The 21,020-nt window shown below is 47.4% G+C and overlaps 1 protein-coding gene across 8 annotated transcripts in view; it reads right to left on the bottom strand.

Annotated features, from left to right (window-relative positions):
• Positions 1-9,962: 9,962 nt before the first annotated feature.
• The window catches only part of LOC146010053 (uncharacterized), a 173,072-nt gene continuing 162,014 nt past the window's right edge, over positions 9,963-21,020 (bottom strand). For 6 of the 8 annotated variants that reach the window (XM_083150897.1, XM_083150902.1, XM_083150901.1 and 3 more), the window contains one exon: positions 10,107-12,067. In XM_083150897.1, the coding sequence (XP_083007023.1) occupies positions 10,683-12,067 (1,385 nt within the window). In that variant the 3' untranslated portion in view covers positions 10,107-10,682. The other 2 variants (XR_014444718.1, XM_083150896.1) reach the window with 2 other exon arrangements.

Here is a 21,020-nt window from a genome sequence, read left to right as displayed (position 1 = left end):
TCACCCATTCTCTCATTTTTCTTCACTTTATACCATATCTTTTATAAGTGTGCCCCAAAACCCACTGTGTTCTGCCTTTGTCCACTCGGGACACATCCATATATTCAGTTGCTTTGCTGAACTTTTTTGGGAGCACCACCAATCCAGCACCTAGCTAAATTATATATAAGCAGTTATAGGTCTCACATTGGTTTCTCTATATCACCTTTTCTACGTGTAAAATTATTGTGCCTGTGCCAATCCCTCTTTGTTGCATAAAACAAGTACCGATACCAATATGTCAGTTCAACACACAAGTACATGAGACATGCCAGATGGGTGTGGGCAGAGGGGGGGGGGGGGGGGGGGTGTGACGGTACGGAAATGTACATCCCTTATGTTGCAAGATCGAGTGCACGTTTGCTATGCTGAGCCAATATTTAACCTGTGATCCCTCTTTTGGGGAGCTTTAATGTATGCACCTAACCCAGAGGGGTGTGATATGTGTGTGTGTTGCAATTATGCTATTTTGTGTATAAAAAAAACAAACGCACCGTAATAAAACCGAATGCTTTGAGGTTGATAACAGTCTGGTATCATTTTCTTTGTATTCTCCCGATTGATTGGCAAGGTCAGCAGGGGTGACTAAATATATTGAAGGGACTTGTTACAGAATCTATCACCTCTGTCAACGATCTTTGGCTATAGTGAGAAATTAGATGTTAACCGCTAGCAGATATTGGTGAGTGATTCCCGAGGACACCCAAAAACTCCTTCCTCCGACAACGAAGCAAAAATCGTACACTATGAGGGCATGTATTTACTCAATCACGTACTGTATCTCGACAGCCATGCGGACCAGATTCGCACAGTGCAGAAAGACTAATTCTCTCTCTGTGCCCTATAATGGTTACGCCAATTGCTAATGTAGTCTCGTACTTTTTACGTATGTACCGTATAACGTCCAAGGGCCCAACGTGAGAACGTTTTCACGTTGCTTCACCACACATGCGTCCCTTACGTTATACGCTGCAGACATTTCACGTTACTGTATGGGCCCAAGCCTAATGCCACGTGGCAGTGCCTTTAGCCTAACAGTAACCAACAATACAATTTACAGTGTTACACAGAAAATCCTCTATGCACTACACCTAAATCTGTCTCCAGTGGTTGCCAGAGTTTGCTTTTACTAACAGGCCTTTGCCTACATGTGTGTGAAAATATCACTAATGCGATGTCCCGCTCGCACAGTTTAACCGTAACTCAAGCAATTCAAACAGTATACCCTGTTATTACTTGTGGGAAATAGGAGTGTAACATAAACCCAGTGTAAATACAATATATAATTATTTCAAATATATTACTTTTGAAGCTTAACTTATTGTCCGCGGGTTCGCACCGTTCAAACCCTGTCCCGACGCAGACTTGGCTTTTCCAGCAAGGGTTAGAGGTCACCCCACCCTTTTGCTGGTAAACGTAAGCCTTGCGTATGGTACAATGTTTTGAAGAATGTAACGACTGGATGAGCCCTCAACTTTTAAAAGCCATAATATATATATCCGATGGACAATAAGTTAAGTTATATTGTTTTTTTGTAAGGTTGTGCAAATCTTTATTCCTAACTATGGGCGTACCTAAATGTAGCACCTCGTAGCATACCTTATCAGCTCTTGTGATGCTGCAGCGACACCCTTATGGCGATATCAGGTCCAATGTACTTTCACAAACCAATATATATATATATGAGAGTATTAGACGCTCCGTCAGCTCTTTAGCTATAATTGAGACAAGACTGTAATATCCTTAGATCAGGGATCCAAACCCTCTGACCATATTTATTTGAGTCTCTAACGAACACAAAGGGGGTAACAAAGCAATACAATAAAGACACAAGAATATGATATTAACTAAATAAAGGAAACTACATGTAGGTACAATCAGCTACAAACAATACAACCAATACAAATAATAACAGTTACCGTCTCACTCGCATGCGCTGTCCTGGAAACCAGGGGCCGCGGTCAATCTGATCACAGCAACAAAGAGAAGAAAGCTTTTAGCCCAGGGGAAGCAATTTATAGGGACAAATACACTAGGATTTTCCAAGTCTTTCATTGGTCAGGGGTTCAGCTTTCACCTCTTCTCATTGGCTTAGTCCAGATGCACAGCTGTCTTTGTTCTATTCTCGTACACATGTCCAGGGACCCCTGTGGTGTAACTGATTAGAACTGGAAATCATCTGTTCACTTCTCCACATGGCTTTACATGTATGTTTCATATCTATGTTTCATATCTACAGTTCATAACTCATTACTGGTATATGCTGCGGTCTTACACCAACCACCGGAGTGCAGCGAGTGAGACGGTAATTATACTGATACCAAACACTGAGAGAAAATAATGTTTTACCATGAATCTATGTGTAGTGCAAATATTAGTTAAATTATTATATTTGATTAATTTGTAGATGTGGGTATAAACTTTGGGGGTTATTTTGGTTCACTCTTTTTGACAAAGTCCTTCTTAGATGGACTAAACCATGTGCACTGCAGGGGGGCAGATGTAAAATGTGCAGAGAGAATTAGATTTGGGTGAGTCATTTTGTTTCTGTGCAGGGAAAAAGGGGATTTTGTACTTACTGTTAAATCCTTTTCTCAGACTCCATAGGTGACACTGGAGAGTTACAATGGGGAATAGAAGGCGACCACAGGGAGCTTGGGCACTTTAGAATAAATTAACAGTGACTAACTCCTCCCCTTCTACTTCCTCTCCTAGGCAGTCTAGGTATGTGCCCGGAGGGAGCTGGAAGAAAGGAAAAACAACACACTTCCGAGAGGTGGTCAAACATAACATAACAAGTCACACACACACACACACACACACACACACACACACACTCACATAGAGTGAACATATAGTTTGAAGAATAGCATTCATAACAGAATGAACTCATCCATAAAAAACTTGGTAAAACTTAGAACTCAGACTGAGCATAACAGTCTCTTTAACTTCAGGTAATTGACCCCACCTGAAACCAAACAGTAACCAGGAGAGACAGCGTCGGGTGGGCGTCCAGTGTCACCTATGGAGTCTGAGAAAAGGATTTAACGGTAAGTACAAAATCCCCTTTTCTCTTTCCTCCACTAGGTGACACTGGAGAGTTACAGTGGGGACGTCCCAGAGCTCCCAACATGGGTGGGATGACGCTGAGAGCCCCTTAACACTGAACGGCCAAACCGCGAAGCAGCTGCCGCAAAAGTGTCAAACTTGTAAAAGCGGACAAAGGTTCTCTGACCAGACCACGTAGCCGCTCTACATAGATCCTGTATAGAAACTCCATGGGCAGCCGCCCAGGAGGTACCCACCGACCTTGTAGAATGGGCGGAAATCGAAGAAGGTGGCACCCTAGAGGAAGCCACATAAGCTTGACGAATAGTCAATCTGATCCACCTAGCCAGGGCCTGCTTGGAAGCGGGCCAACCAGGACGCAAGGAGTCATATAGGACAAACAAGGCATCCGACTTACGTACAGACTCTGTTCTGGCCACGTAAATGCGCAAGGCCCGAACCACGTCCAGCGCTCTAGACTCCTGTGAGTCCTCCCGAAAGGCCGGCACCACAATAGGTTGGTTAATGTGGAATGCCGAGACCACCTTTGGGAGAAAAACACTAGAGGTGCGCAGCTCCGCTCTATCCTCGTGGAAACGCAAGAAGGGTGCCTTACATGATAGAGCACTCAGCTCCGACACCCTTCTAGCCGAAGCCAAGGCCAACAGTAGGACAGTCTTCCAAGTGACATATTTCAGTTCCACCTCCTCCATAGGCTCAAATACAGAGGACTGGAGAAAAGCCAGTACCACATCCAGGTCCCATGGAGCAGTAGGAGGTCTAAAGGGAGGTTGCAGCCGCAACACCCCCTGGAAGAAAGTCTGTACCTGAGGAAGAAGAGCTAGCTTTCTCTGGAAAAAAATGGAGAGGGCGGATACTTGAACCTTCAAGGACCCCAGCCGGAGTCCTGAGGCCAAGCCCTTTTGCAAGAACAGCAGCAATCTGGCCAACTTGAAGTTCACAGGAGAGACCCTCCTGGATTCGCACCAGGCCACATAGGCCCTCCAGATGCGGTGGTAATGCACCGAGGTAACCTGCTTTCTGGCTCCTATCATGGTTGGAATCACCGCCTGCGGGATCCCTGCCTTCCTCAGGATGGACCTCTCAACAGCCATACCGTCAAATGAAGATGCTGTAAGTTGGGACAGGTGAACGGACCCTGTGTTAGTAGGTCGTCGCAGAGAGGCAGAGGCCATGGCTCGTCTACTAACAGGCCTGTTAGGACCGTGTACCACGACCGGCGAGGCCAGTCTGGGGCGATGAACAGCACTGTCACCGACTCCCGTCGGATTCTCTGCAGAACCCGAGGGATGAGAGGCACTGGAGGAAAGATGTAAAGAAACTGATCCGTCCAGGGTGCCGTGAGAGCGTCCACTGCCACCGCCTGTGGATCTCTTGTCCGAGCGCAGTACCGGGGCAACTGGTGGTTGTGTCTGGAGGCCATCATGTCTATCTGCGGACAGCCCCACCGACGGGTCAAGGTCTGGAAGACCAGAGGGTTCAGACACCACTCTCCATGGTGGACGTCCCGGCGGCTGAGGTAGTCTGCCTCCCAGTTTTCAACGCCTGGAATGAAAATGGCAGACACAGCCCCTGCGTGCTCCTGCACCCAGCACAGAATCCTCTTCACCTCTCTCATCGCTGCACGGCTGCGGGTGCCTCCCTGCTTGTTTATGTAAGCCACAGCCGTGGCATTGTCCGACTGCACCCTGATGTCCTTATTCCGGAGAACCACTTCCGCCTGGAGCAGGGCATAATACACTGCTCGCAGTTCCAGCACATTGATGGACATCTGTGCTTCCTCCGGGGTCCACAGTCCCTGGAAGTGGAGGCCCAGCGTGACCGCTCCCCAGCCACTGAGGCTGGCGTCCGTGGTGAGGAGCGTCCAATTGTGTATGGCGAACCTCCGCCCCTCCTGTAGGTTGCTGGAGTTGAGCCACCACGCCAGTGATGCTCGAGCCTGATGGGAAAGAGAGATCCGCTGCTGTAGAAACAGGTGTGAACCTGTCCACTGGCGGAGCAGACACAGATGGAAGGGGCGAGATCGAAACCGCCCGTACTGCACCGCCTCGAACGTGGCCACCATCCTTCCCAGCAGCCTTGTGCAAAGGAGAACTGTGACCGTTCAATGCTGCAGCACCAGTCAAACCGCTTCCTGGAGAGACAAGATCTTGTCCATGGGAAGGAACACCCTTCTCTGGACCGTGTCCAGAATCATCCCTAGGAACAGGATCCTCTGCGATGGGGTCAGCTGTGACTTCTGGATGTTGAGCATCCAGCCATTGGACTCCAGAGTCCGACGTGTCAGGTGGATGTTGTGTAAAAGGACCTCCCTGGACGGAGCCTTCAACAGAAGGTCGTCCAAGTAAGGGACAATTGTAACTCCTTGAGCCCTGAGTATCTCCATCATGACAGCCATCACTTTGGTAAACACCCGGGGCGCAGAGGAGAGGCCGAATGGGAGGGCTCGGAACTGCAGGTGACAGTTCTGGACAGTAAACCGCAGGTATGCCTGGTGAGGAGGCCAGATGGGGATATGCAGGTATGCATCTTTGATATCGATGGATACAAGAAACTCCCCAGGTTCCAGGCCTGCAATGACAGACTGCAGTGACTCCATCTTGAAGCGAGTGAACCGCAAGAAGGTATTGAGCTGCTTTAAGTTCAAGATGGGTCTCACTGAGCCGTCCGGCTTGGGAACCAGAAAAAGGCTGGAATAGAGTCCCTTTGCCTTTTCCGGGATAACCACCCCTAGGTCCCTGAGCTTTTGAATGGCGGCCTGCAAGGCCCTGCCTTTCTCCTGTGAAGCTGGCAAACCTGTGGGAAAAAAACGTTGAGGAGGAGGCAACAAGAAATCTATCTTGTAGCCTACTGCTACCAGGTCCTTTACCCATGCGTCCTGGCATGAACCGGCCCATACCTGATGGTAAAACAGCAGCCGGCCTCCCACCCTGTGTTCTGGACAGGAGCTGGGGGAGTCATGCCGAGGGCTTTGAGGTAACCTTTGCATCCAGGATTGGAGCGCTGGCTGAACCTCTGCCTCTTCCTCGGAAGCCTCTGGAGCTAGTAGCCGCTCCCCTAGACCTACCCCTGAATCTGGGGGTGGGCCTAAATGACCGAAAGGACTGCCCTCCAGTAGTATGAAATGACCTACGTGGGGGAGGGGCTGCAGTGGGCAGGAACTGAGACTTACCCCCTGTAGCCTGTGAAATCATTTTGTCCAGCTTTGGACAAAAGAGGGCCTCACCAGCAAAGGGTAATGCTTCCACCGCCTTCTTGGAGTCGGCATCAGCATTCCACTGTCTCAACCAAAGAGTACGGCGAGCAGAGACTGAGAGGGCAGAGATACGAGCCGCAAGCATTCAAACATCTGAAGAGGCTTCTACCAAGTAACCTGCAGCCTCACGTATGTGTTCCACTAAGAGCAACATATCACTTGCCCCTGGGTCTAGGGAGGAGGCCACCTGGGAAGCCCATACCTCCATGGCCCTATTGACCCAACATCCCACTTGTGCTGGACGTTGTAAAAGACCAGCGGCTGAATAAATATTCTTCAGAGTACTCTCTAACCGCCTATCAGACACATCTTTAAGGGTAGAGGCTCCTGGGATGGGTAATACTGTCTTTTTGGACAAGCGTGATACCGAAGAATCAACAGCAGGTGGTGTCTCACATGACTTTCTAGCATCCTTAGGAAAAGGATAGGCAGTGAAAAATCTCTGAGACACCTGAAACTTTTTGTCTGGGTGTAACCAGGCTTTCTGCAAGTGTTCATCCAGCTCCTCTGAGGCTGGGAAATATGCAGACTGTTTCTGCTTTTTAGCAAACACTGAGGGACGCGCAGCCGGTCTCACCTTCTCTGTGACATTGAGGGTTAACCGGACTGCTTGTATTAAGTCCTCTAAACCCTGAGAGGGGACATCAGTGTCCTGTATAAGCGGAGCATCAGGCTGAGCATCAGGGTCATGAAATTCACCCTCCTCTAGAGCTGGCATGTCATCATCTGTATCATCTAACCTGAGGAAACATCCTATTAGCAGAAGCCAGTCTAGGGGGAGGGGGTGTAGAGGTGTCTGCATGCAATGCTCTAGACAAACTCTCCACAGCAGAGGTTAACTCTGCCTGCTGATCCCTGGCTGCATCCCTATCTTGTCTGGCCGAAGATAACTCAGAAGCTAGCTGAGAAATCACTGTAGACAACTGGGAAGCCCATACAGGCATATCCTGCCCCGACGTTGATGGAGTGGGGGCTGGGGATGCAGCACATGAGGGACATAAAATGGCGCCCTCCGCGTGTGGCGCGAACTTATTGCTGCACTTCTTGCATGCAATCTTTTTACCAGCCATCATACACTCAGCAATCTTACACAGAAAGGAGAGAAAGATGGAAATACCGGACAGGAGAGGAGGTATAGAAAAAAGGCAGAGTCTGCCACGAGCCCGATACGCGCACTGTATATAAATATACAGTCCAAGTCCAAGCCGCCCTGACCTCCTATGTCCCGCTGTGACTCACTGAACCAGGGTCACCGGCACTTCAGACACCTCGAGGGAGCCGCGGATCACGCTGCTGCTTCAATGGCTGCCGCTCCTACAAAGAAGGGGGAAGCTGAAGTACCCAGCATGCCGCGCTCTCGCTCCTCAGTAATGGCGCTGTATTTAAAAAGTGCGCTGCCGCGGCTTTTTACACTAAATCCCCCGCTAGCGGGGGATCAGTGCTATACTTACCCCTGCCTTAGCTGTCGGGTGCGGCGTGCTGACTGGTCCTCGAGGCGCGCTGCAAGCAGCGGCGACAGGACCTCAGGATCTGTGGATCCTGCAGCCAGGAACCGGAGGCAAGCTGCATGCAGCTGCGACCGGACCTGCCGACAGCGCCCGCGTCGCAGGCAGGTAGGGACAGGGAGCTACCTGCCTGTCCTCTTGCTGATAGTAGCATCATTTTACATTATAAAAATTAAAAAGCTCAGGAGTGAGCCTTGAACGCACCCAGCTCCCGCAGGGCACATGCTAAGACTACCTAGGAGAGGAAGTAGAAGGGGAGGAGTTAGTCACTGTTAATTTATTCTAAAGTGCCCAAGCTCCCTGTGGTCGCCTTCTATTCCCCACTGTAACTCTCCAGTGTCACCTAGTGGAGGAAAGAGAAATACTGACAGCTTTATTTTTACACTGCAATATAGATCTCACTTGAAGTAGAACCCCACCCAAATCTAATTATCTCTGCACAAGTTACATCTGCCCCCCTGCAGTGCACATGGCTTTGTCCATCTAAGAAGGAACTTTTCAGAAAGAGTGAAGCAAAATAAGCCCCTGTGTGTATAATTATGGCTGAAATTAACGATCGGATATTCTCCTGCTCTCCCCCATACGCCCTTTTATGTAAACATGTGGACGCAAATGGCGGCCATATTATTCTAACGCAGTCTAGATGCAGATCAACTTCAACATAGGCGTTTTCTTACTTCTAAAGTAAAGCGTTAATATAGCTGCGTATAAAGTCTTGTAAAATATCGATATATCTGTAGGTATTCTTCACCGTGAAATAACGCCACATTCTGTTTTTAAAGTCCTATTGAAAAGCTCTATAACTGCCGCTTTCACATCAGTATTGGTTGTGAAATGCTGTATACCGTATTTTTCTAATACCTTTTTTAGGAATTTGTTTAGAAACTCTTTACTTCTATCAGTCTGTAGTTTCTTTGGCGCGTCCACCTGCTGGAATACTTTTTCAAAAGCATTAGGGACTGTCTTAGTGGTCAGACCCTGTTACTGAATATATCGATGATGGTTAATATATATTTAATACCGTCGTTGTACTTTGACAGGTCTATGAGCGAAAACAAATTGCATTGCAACTGATTTATACCGATCCGCAGATTATTTTCCTTTTAGTTTTTTTCTCGCCGACTTGTGCAATGTGTATGTGCGTTGCTCTTGTAACCAATTACTCATGTAGGATCTTTCAAATAAATTTATAAACATTTTATTTTTATGAATGCAATAGTTTTTATTGTAAATTTTGTAAAGTATACAATGAAACACAAACACAACAAAAATAAGAAGAAACAAGGAAAAGCAATAAGATGCTCGAGTGCACTCATTATTAAATCTTGTTGTATCACATGCTAAAATATTGTAAAAAGTGCCTGTACATGTTGACTATTGTCATGGTCAATTATATAACATGCAGTGAGGGACAATAGATGAGCATAATGGATGTACAAAGGATTCACATCAAGAGCACAGGTATATAAATGCATAATAGTACATAGGGGAAAGGTGGTCTGCAGTGGGTCACAGCAAAATTTTGGGCCCGAGGGGCTTATAAATCACCAATGGCATATTGCGAGTCGAGCCACCTGGACCAGAAAGCCTGAAACCTATGGCTGGCTTTCCTGGCTAGATATGTAAATTTCTCATGGGGAATAGTGTCGTTAACCAGCCTAAGCCAAGATTGCGTGGTAGGGAAATTTTCTGGCAATACACACCTTGGCTAAGGTGCGTACATTTATCACATAGTGTCTGGTCGGAAGATCTAAAGAATCCTCCTCCAGGGCGGCTAGTAGGCATACCGCTGGTGATCTTGGGATACCTTTGTTAAGAATAATGTCAATGATGCACGACATTCGATTCAAAACTACTATCTTTTCTATATGAAATTATATAAATGCATATCTAGTTCATATCAAAAGGGCGTACAAGGGGGAGCGGTAGGGGCGTAGAAAGGGGACCTATTAACGAGGAAAAAGCAAATTGATATTGAGCGCCGATTTGATATATTCTGCACCGCAGCTGTACCAAGAAAGAAAAGGGGGATTACCTAAACCCCTTAATGTAGACCAGGCAAAAGAAAAAAGAAATATGGAACAGCACTGTGCTGAATATTATGAATATATTTATTAAAATATAACAATATTGTGGCCAACAATAGACAAACAAGACTTACAACATATATTAAACTGTTAGTCCATTCCCCTCTCTTGGAACTGGTTAGTAATTAATTGCATGCATGCTGGGATAATCATTACTTTATAGCCAGTTAATAGGATTAGTTCCAAATAACGCAGTCCCCACTTGATGCGCACATACAAGATTAGTAGTATACTTATAGAGTTTCCAGCTTTGGAGCAGCGATGGGGTATTTATGGCTTATAGATACCGCAATGTCCTCTGACCGTTGGTGCAGTCCTATTATATGCTCATATCCTATATCAATCGTTGGTAGTGTCTAGTGTTAGCCAGGAGCGTCCCCTCTGTCCTCTCAACGCGTTCCTCCGCCTCAAAACACCTCTAAGCGGCTTCCTCAGGAGTAGTATGGCTATAAAGTAATGATTATCCCAGCATGCATGCAATTAATTACTAACCAGTTCCAAGAGAGGGGAATGGACTAACAGTTTAATATATGTTGTAAGTCTTGTTTGTCTATTGTTGGCCACAATATTGTTATTTTAATAAATATATTCATAATATTCAGCACAGCACTGTTCCTTATTTCTTTTGCTGGACCTATTAACGGTCTATCTAATAATCCACACCCGACGGATGATGGAGGAATTTAGTATCGATGCTTCCGTTTCATTTAGATCTGCTCATTGAAATTATATTTTTTGTGTGTGAGTTTTCTGGTGTTTACGAACATTTGATTTATCTGTAAACCATTTCCCACATTCAGAGCATGGAAATGGTTTCTCACCTGTGTGAAGTCTCTCATGTGTAACTAGTGTCTCTTTCTGTCTAAAACATTTCCCACACTCAGAACATGGAAATGGTTTCTCTCCTGTGTGACTTCTCTGATGTGCAAGAAGACCCGGTTTATTTATAAAACATTTCTCACATTCAGAGCATGAAAATTGTTTCTCCCCTGTGTGAAGTCTCTCATGCCTAACAAGAGTTGATTTACATCTAAAACATTTCTCACATTCAGAGCATGAAAATGGTTTCTCCCCTGTGTGAATTCTCTCATGTTGAACAAGAGTTGATTTATCTCTAAAACATTTCCCACATTCAGAACATGAAAATGGTTTCTCACCTGTGTGACTTCTCTCATGTCTAACAAGACTGTCTTTTTGTCTAAAACATTTCTCACATTCTGAACATGAAAATGGTTTCACTCCGGTGTGAATTATCTCATGTCTAACAAGAGATAATTTACTTATAAAACATTTCCCACATTCAGAACATGAAAATGGTTTCACTCCTGTGTGAAGTCTCTCATGTGTAACAAGATGGTCTTTTTGTCCAAAACATTTCTCACATTCAGAACATGAAAATGGTTTCTCTCCTGTGTGAAGTCTCTCATGTGTAACAAGATGGTCTTTTTGTCTAAAACATTTCTGACATTCAGAACATGAAAATGGTTTCTCTCCTGTGTGACTTCTCTCATGTTGAACAAGATTTATTTTTTCTCGAAAACATTTCCCACACTCAGGACATGACAATGGTTTTTCACCTATGTGAATTCTCTCATGTTTAACAAGAGTTGATTTATCTCTAAAACATTTCCCACATTCAGAACATGAAAATGGTCTCTCACCTGTGTGAATTCTCTCATGTGTAACAAGAGTGGATTTATCTCTAAAACATTTCCCACATTCAGAACATGAAAATGGTTTCTCTCCTGTGTGAATTCTCTTATGTTGAACAAGAGTTGATTTATCTGTAAAACATTTCCCACATTTAGAACATGAAAATCGTTTCTCAGCTGTGTGATGTCTCTGATGTAAAACAGAAACTGACTGATGCATAGAACTGTTACCAAACTCAGAACTGGATGATATTTTATCATCTTTATGGTCTGTACTGTGTGTAGTAATGTCTGAATGATCAGGAGAAGGTTCCTCATGATTAGAGGGAAATGTTGGGTGTGTATTTGGGATAATGGGGTTTTCTTCTGGAAAATCTTGTCTGATGTTCTTATCTTCTAGAAAACCTGGAGAAACAATGAGATCTCCCTCCGAGGTATTCCTGCTTATGAGCCCATCTACTGGAAACAGACAGAATTGTTTACATTGAGAAGCAAATGTTCATGGATGTTTTAGTACTTAAACTGAACATAATGATGCGTACACACTGGCCGATATATCGCTGGTCTGTCAGCCAGTGATAGGTCTGCAAATGATGTCAGTTGTATATATAACGTGTCAGGTCTGCAACACAGCTGATGGTCAACATACCTAAAGCTAGATGGTGCTGTGTGTAAGGGTGATCTCCTGACTGCCCGTACACCCGCTGCAGTAGGCAGCGGTGATGTGCAGCTGAATTGGCCCGCGCATGTAATTGAACCCGCCCAGTTGTGATATCAGTTACTGTGGATTGGGCAGGGTTTATGGAGAACACACTGCCCGATCCATTCACAGATATATCTACAGATAGATTGTTCTGCATAAATATCTATAAGTTTGTACCCAGCCTGAGGGATATATTTACCAAAGGTCAATATTGATTGCTTTAAATTCGCTCTTAATCGATGCTGGACTTCCTGGGCTAGGACACATTTTAAAATGAATGTAAAAATCCAACCGTCAGTAAATGTGTGTTCTAGCCCTGGAAGCCCAACATCGATTCATATCGAATTTTAAATTGACCTTTAGTAAATAAACCCTAAGACTCAGCTGATTGTCTCCCCAACCTCTGGGGTCCCCTCGCCTACCATGATTTTACTACTGTATCTACTGACACCTCACCATCGATGCTGCAAGGCCGCTGTTTTATTACCATCTAGGGATGCCAATCCCAGGGCAGTCATTCAATCCAGGAATTCAGGATTGAAAATGCCCAATCCCCAGGATCCTTCCCTAATTAAAAAATAAATAAATAAATACTGTGCTACTGGAGGCGTGGCCGGGTAGCTGGGAGCCCAGCGTCTGACAGTTAGAGGTGCATCTGGGATCCGAGCCGGGGCATGCAGTTTGGCTGTGGGCGGGCAGAGCTGCTGTGCATCCTTTGGCAGTGTATCTGACCTGCACAGCATGACCTCTGACACTGCTCGGCATTAAACTGCACATGCACAGTCTAATCCTGAAATCCCGCGATTGGTAACTCCAATCCCGGAATTGAAATCCTGGTGTTCTTGGGGCCAGATCCCGGGATTGGCCACCTGACCTCCACCCTTTCTTACAATCCCCACATTCAGTCCCTGTGCCAGTATTGGCAGCTTCCAGGATCAGATCCTCTCTCACCATGGAGGCAACTAAGACCCTCATCCACTCACTGGTCATCTCTAGACTGGATTACTGTAACCTGCTCCTGTGTGTCCTCCCCAACTTCCATCTCAGTCCACGACTCATCGTCTCCAACCTGACTGCTTCTGTGCCGCCCCCCCCCCCTCCTACAGGCCCTACACTGGCTCCCATTCCTTCCAGGAGACACTGGATGCTTTACCCAGTACAGCCGGAGAATGGGATTACGTTTGGCGTATTCCTGTTGGTCACTAGATGAAAATAGTCATCTTGAGGCAAAGGATGTTTATTTGCTCAAAGATCTGAAAGGATCTCTTCCCCTATCTCTAGGAGGGTCAGCATACAGATGTTACAGCATTCACATACAGGCAGATTTACAACTTACACAGGGCAGCAGCCCTCCTTTTCTGTTACTCCAATACACATTACCACAGGGGGCAAGCCCACCCTGTGGTCCCCAAACAATTATCTTAAGTGCCAGAGCTGTGCATGAGTTGGGCACATGCACACTCTACATTGTCCCTTATGGCCAAAGGGGAGTGGTTACTCCTCTGAGTCACAGCCCACCTGGGGTGCTAGGTACCACCTAGGTGCCAGTCTGTCTGGCTAGGGGGAAGGGTTCCCTCCAAAACATACTTCCAGGAGCCTGCCAGGGGACCGGCTGAACACCTCTAGCCCAGACATGAGCTCTAGAGATGGGCAGCCCTGATCCCCTGCCAGGGTCTCATGCCCGCCGACGAAGAGCCCCATGGAATCACTCAGCTTGTTAGAAAGCTGATGCTCCCTGCTACCCATCCCTGCAGCTGCCAGCAGTCTGTTTTTGGGGTAAAGACTGGGGGGGGGGAACCCAGCAGCCCACCAGAACCATGGATTCCCCTGGGACACAACAACCAAGTACAGTAAGTGCATTCCACATTTAAATGCCATTTTATACATGGTATTAAGCCTGTTTGTCCTGCCCCAGCAAAACCCACCACAGGACATTGGAAGACCCCCCCCCCCCCGTATGTGCTCCAGCGTTTGTACGCCGGAGCTTCCCTGCCACCACTGCCTTAGCCACCTGTCACATTCAGCAGTGACGTCGGCAGCAGGCTGGGGGATGTTCGAAGCAGCTCGGAAGGACACGGGTGCCTGAGTCCTCCCGAGCCGCGCCAAACATAACCGCGCCTGCCGCGGACGTCACTGCTGCTGTAAAATGAGTGGCAGCTGACAGCAGGTGGCCGGGTCAGGAGAACTCCAGCATATGCCGGAACAAAGGTAATGGGGGGGGGGGGGGGGGACTGGGCTCTAGAGGTGCTGCGTCAGTGATGCACACCTGGACACCACTGGTGCGTACCTATTCTATATTAGTGGTATGGCCGGAAATTTTCCAGGACCGCCGGCTGTAGCAGAGCCCGGAAAATTTCCGGGCATACCACCCAAGTGGTTAAGCCTCACAACACAAGATACCAGGCTCCATCCCCCTGCAGCATGGGACCTGTAGTCCCAGCTCAGTGCTGCACACACACAATTTACAATATGTATGTATGTGTTGTTATATAACTATGGTGCCCCAGCACTGGGCTCCCCGAGCCCTGCAACCCAGAAAGCCTGGCTGCAGGGGCTCCTTACCACCGAACTGGCTGCGCTGGGGAGCTGGCTTTGCCTCCCCTAGCCCCCAGCGCACCGGTGTAACATTATTGCTGCCTTTCCGCAGCCTCCAGGCTGGGGCTTGCGGTGCACTCAATCCCTGCTGGTGGCTTCCTTCCTCCCCCCCAGAGCCAGAACGGCACTACCACAGTCTCCTGCCTCCAGCACACCAGGGGTTAAGTCCACCTCTCTGCAACCACCGGAGCTGACACAGAGTTGCAGCGCACTCTGCATCTGCTAGGGGCCGGACTCCCAGCCGCAGTGACTGCCTGTCCCCCAGCTCCCTGACATGCCACAGCTCCCGTAGGACAGAACAGAGCTGCGGTGCATCAGTCAGCTGCCCTGTCCAGAACCCAGCTCTCGCAGCCTCCCCTTCCCCTGGTGAACCCAGGAGTGCGCGCATAAAAGATGGCCGCGGCTGCCGGAGGGGGACCGGTGCTGCCGCGCACATTTAAACCATACAACAGTAATATGGTATCCATCTTAAACAAGCGGCGACTAGCTAGTACTATAGGAAAGGAACCAACATAAGCCAGTGATACTGTGCAGCCAATCACTTCTCTTACACACTCACACACACTATACACCTGGCAGCACAGTATATGTGGGCTACACTAGCAGCGTGTCCTAGTCACTGGTTACCACTACTCCAGGTCACCACACAGGTAACATAACACCTGTTGCGATTGGGACAATTGTGGGTTTACATTGCGGGGAGGAGACCGGTCAGATCTCTGGTAACACATGACATGATAGAAGGGGAGAGCAGGATTATAATGAGATTTATGTCTTACCTGGTAAATCTATTTCTTTGAGGATGTCAGAGCAAGAAGGCTAATGCTGGGTAGTGAAGTGGGAAAGAGCATTCCAGCACTCAGAGGAACTATTAACTGTAACATAACTAAAGCGGACACGGCAGGGAGAGATTCCTGTGGCCCCTGACATCCTCGAAGAAAGATTTACCAGGTAAGACATAAATCTTATTTTATTCTTTGGGACACATCAGGGGCCACATGGCTAATGCTGGGACATACTAAAGCAGCCACCTAAGGATGGGGATGCTTGTATAGCGGCAAGAACACTCTGGCCAAAAGCAGAGTCCGGGGAGGCAAACATATCAAACGCATGAAAGCGCAAGAAGGTATTGGCGAACGACCAAGTCGCTGCCTTGCAAAGTTGCTCTGCTGTTGCACCACCCCAACAGCCCAAAATGCACCCACAGACTGTGTGGAATGAGCCCGGACCCCCTCAAGAACCAGGAGGGAGGAGCCCAAGTATTCCTGCTTGATGACAGAGTGAAGCCAGCGGGCAATCGCCTGCTTAGTAGCAGGCCAACCTCTTTTGAAACCCATAGACTACAAATCCGGAGAGTCTTCGTGCGGCACACATAGATGTATAATGCACGAACCACATCCAAGGAAGCATCCAGCCCCAAAAGGCAGGGACCACGATCTTCTGGTTGACATGAAACTTGGACACCACCTTGGGGAGGTGAGAAGGAACGGTGTGAAGAACCGCCCTGTCAGGATGGAAGAACCGGAAATGGTGACCTACAGGACAGGGCCGACAGGCCAGACAACCTCCTGGCCGAAGCAATCGCCAACATGAAAACGGTCTTCCAATGAGCCAGCAATGGTCCACCAACTTAAGGGCTCAAACGCCGTGAGTACCAAGGAAAGATCCCACGGGGCAACCGTGGGAAAAAAGGGGGGCTGGATATGGAGGACACCCTGCATGAATGTACAGACATCCTGCAACAATGCCAACTTCCTGCGCTACAGGATGGACAAAGCCGAATCCTGTAAGGAAGTTGAGCACAATCCAGCCTCTAGACCCTTTTGTAAGAAGGACAGAATCCTGGTCAAGTGGTAAGTCCTGGGATTGAAATGGCGAGTACGACACCATGAAAAGTAAGACTGGGCCAATGGGAAGCCACTAGGATCAATGTGTCTCCTTCTGCCTTCAACTTGCGGATCACTCTGAGGTGCAAAATCAGAGCAAATGGCCACGGGGCTGACAGGGTGTCCACCATGTATACAAGTCCTCTCCGTGTGTGTTTTTGGAAAGTAAACCAGAGAAAAACCACTGATTAGATGAAATTCAGAAACGAAAAAAAAAATTCACCAATGGGGCAAAGTAGAAAAATTTAGGGTGAGCGTACCCCAACTCACAATGTGAGTGGCACTGTATGTGCACGTAGCGTGTACTTTTCCTGCTAGGCTCTTCTTTCTCTATTTTCTCCCTTTGCTCCAAGTGGTGTGTAAATCATGAAAGAAGAAATAGGACAATAATGTGTAAATCCGTTTACTCTTGAGTGTTTGTGAAGAATTGGTGAAACAAGCAATTTGTGGGCGCACAAATGTGGGATGTCTTGATAAAGGTGTCCTTACACCGAAACGCGTCGACGGCTAGTGTGGGGAGTGAGCAGCCATCACCTTTTTTCCACTACCCTTCATTGGATGTATGTATTTTATTCCGTTTTTATTTTTTTGATGTCTTGCATGTTTTTAAAAAATAGTTTTTCTATAGGACCATTGTGGGTCACTGTGTACTGGCATTTTTCCCTGTTATGTGGTGTCTAACCATCATGGGGATGGAGGACTTTTAAAAACTTTTTGCTAAAGAATAAATCGTTTTAAAAGGATACGGTTTTTTCATGGTTACTGGAACAAGTATGGCATTGAGACACTTCTTTTTCTTTGTCTTACCCTCTACGTACTGGTTATAAAACTGGATGAGGCCTTCTCAGTGTGAATAAGAATACAGGCCCAAAAAGAAAACGCTACGGGAGTGTAAAGACTTACCAACCCGTAAGTCCGGTACGCCATCACTATTCACAATCATTGCTGCCTCTGGGTAAAGAAAACCCTTTTTCACTTTGGTCTTGGTGAAGGAATCTTCTATAACTAAACCTCACACAAAGAAACCTTTATACACATTATGAAAATTCTTTAAGAGTGAGTCTTGGTACGATTTGTGCACACCACCTCCATAGTTCTCTTGTAGAACACATATATATATATATATATATATATATATATATATATATATATATATATATATATATATATATATATATATATATATATATATGCACACGGGTCAGGACGAGACTACACATTGTTTATGTTTATTTATCTTTTATATCTACACTGCGGAGAAAAATTCCTGATCATCACATTAAAAAAGGAGACACAAAGAACCTGCTACGGGCATATACCCAATCTACCTTTACCGTGAGTGGGGTACACCCATTTTTTCACCATTGTATTGTGTTTTAAGCTTGGCTTCACTGTAAAAGATACCTTTATACGTGTACCTCCCCCTGAGATCGGGTGAGTGAGGTGCGCCCACAAATTGCTTGTTTCACCAATTCTTCACAAACACTCAATAGTAAACGGATTTACACATTATTGTCCTATTTCTTCTTTCATGATTTACACACCACTTGGAGCAAAGGGAGAAAATAGAGAAAGAAGAGCCTAGCAGGAAAAGTACACGCTACGTGCACATACAGTGCCACTCACATTGTGAGTTGGGGTACGCTCACCCTAAATTTTTCTACTTTGCCCCATTGGTGAATTTTTTTTCGTTTCTGAATTTCATCTAATCAGTGGTTTTTCTCTGGTTTACTTTCCAAAAACACACACGGAGAGGACTTGTATACGTGGAGAAATAGACTGAAACCACTGACGGTCCGAATACCATCTGGATCAGTTGCGCCTCAGACAGTTTGGAAATCCCACCTTTGTATTTTCCTGTTAGTGTTTCTGGTTGTTGGGTGATAACCAAGGGATAGTACGAACTAGAGGCAGCAGAGCGCCAAATAGGGGTTTTATCCTATACCATTTTGTCTTGTATAGGGTGTCCACCATGCAGACCCCCAGGCCCCCATATAGGGTGACCTTGTGGTTGTGTCAAGTCCACCTCGGGTCTGCCCCAACGGTATACCAGCATCTGGAACATCTCTGGATTGAGGGCCCATTCGCCAGCATCCAGAGTCTGATGGCTTAGGAAGTCCGCTTCTCAATTGAGGACTTCCTGGATAAAGATTGCTGAGTGAGCAGCAATCTTCTCCGCCCATTGAAAGATGCGGGAGGTCTCTGCCATGGTAGCCTGACTGCAAGTGCCTCCCTGGTGGTTGATATAAGCCACCATTGTCGCATTGTCGGACTGGACCTGCACAGGGCAACCTCCGACAATCAAAGGGCCCATAAGACTGCCCTAAGTTCGAGGACATTGATTGATAGTTGGGCTTCCCGTGCATTCCATACTCCCAAAAGTGATCACTGGCAAGTCACCGCTCCCCACACATGGAAGCTGGCATCTGTGGCTAGAAAAGAGGATTTTGGTACTTACCGGTAAATCCATTTCTCTGAGATCAGCAGGGACCACTGGAATCACTTCGGGGTATTAGAGCTGGGAATGCTGGGAGCTAGGCACTTCTTAATATTAATTAGGGGATACTGGCTCCTCCCCTCTAAGACCCACAATCCCCCAGTGAGGAAATTGGCCCACTAGAGGAAAGGGTTACAGGAAAAACAACATAAATTTAAACATACATACAACACGCAGGCACCGGACCGGGCCGCAACAGAACCACAACAGGCAGGATCCAGCAGCCGGGCGGGCGTCCAGTGGTCCCTGCTGATCTCAGAGAAATGGATTTACCGGTAAGTACCAAAATCCTCTTTTCTCTGACATGCAGCAGGGACCACTGGAATCACTTCGGGGAGGTTCCAAAGACCATGCCCCGGGCGGGAGAGCGCTGAGGATCCTGCAATACCAGCCGACCAAAGGTCGAGGCCGAAGAGGCAAATGTATCAAATTGATAAAATTTCACGAACGTGTTCCGTGACGACCAAGTGGCCGCCCTGCAAAGCTGAGAGACCGAAGCCCCTCTCTCAGCGGCCCAAGACGTACTCACCGACCTGGTGGAGTGCGCCGTCAAAGAGACAGGAGGGACCTGTCCCTCGTGTAGGTACGCACTACGGATCGTCCACTTGATCCATCGTGCAATCGTCTGCTTTGACGCAGGCCAACCCCTGCGGAAAGCGTCATATAGGACAAATAAGGAATCCGATTTGCGTATAGACCTAGTTCTATCTACGTAAATCCGCAGCGCCCGGACAACGTCCAATAAGGACTGTTCCGGAGAACTTCTTTGAAACGCCGGAACCACGATAGGCTGGTTAATGTGGTATGAGGATACCACCTTCGGAAGAAACCCGGAATGGGTGCGCAACTCTGCTCTGTCCTCGTGGAAAATTAGATACGGAGGTCTACATGACAGAGCACTAAGCTCCGACACTCGGCGAGCTGAGGACAGGGCTAGCAAAAGCACTGTCTTCCAGCTCAAGAACTTCAGTTCCACCCTGTCCAATGGTTCAAAGGTTTCTGACCTCAAGAAAGCCAGCACCAAATCCAAATCCCACGGAGCTGTGGGGGGTACAAAGGGAGGCTGGACCCGAAGAACCCCCTGGAAGAATGTCTGCACCTCTGGCATGAGTGCCAATCTCTTCTGAAAAAGGACGGACAAGGCCGAGACCTGAACCTTAAGGGATCCCAGTCTCAGACCCCCGTCCAACCCTCTCTGTAGAAACAATAGAAGGCGGGACAATCTGAAGACTTGGAATGGCCAGCCCTTGGATTCGCACCAGACAGCGTACGAGCGCCATATTCTGTGATAATGCGCCGCTGAAGAGGGCTTCCGGGCCCTTAACATCGTAGGAATTACTGTTCTTGGAATTCCCTTCTCCCGCAGGACTGCAGTCTCAACAGCCACGCCGTCAAATGCAGCTGTGGCAGACCCTGATGGAGGAAGGGTCCCTGCAGAAGAAGATCTGGTCTGAGGGGCAACCGAACTGGCTCGTCTGCCAGTAACATTTGGATATCTGAAAACCACATCCTGCGAGGCCACCAGGGTGCTATTAAAATTGCTTGTACTGGCTCCCTCTTGAGCCTCTTGAGCACCTGGCCCAGTAGCGGCAGCGGAGGGAACAGGTACACGAAGTTGAACTCCCACGGAGTTGACAGAGCGTCTACTGCTATGGCCTGAGGATCCCTTGTGCGTGCCACGTACGTTGCTAACTGATGGTTCTTCTGAGAGGCCATCAGGTCCACCTCGGG

This window comes from Crinia signifera, chromosome 6 (genome assembly GCF_055691185.1).
Source record: "Crinia signifera chromosome 6, ASM5569118v1, whole genome shotgun sequence".
Taxonomy (NCBI): Eukaryota; Metazoa; Chordata; class Amphibia; order Anura; family Myobatrachidae; genus Crinia; species Crinia signifera.
The sequence above is the reverse complement of the archived record's forward strand: the minus strand, read 5'-3'. Positions and strand labels throughout refer to the sequence as shown.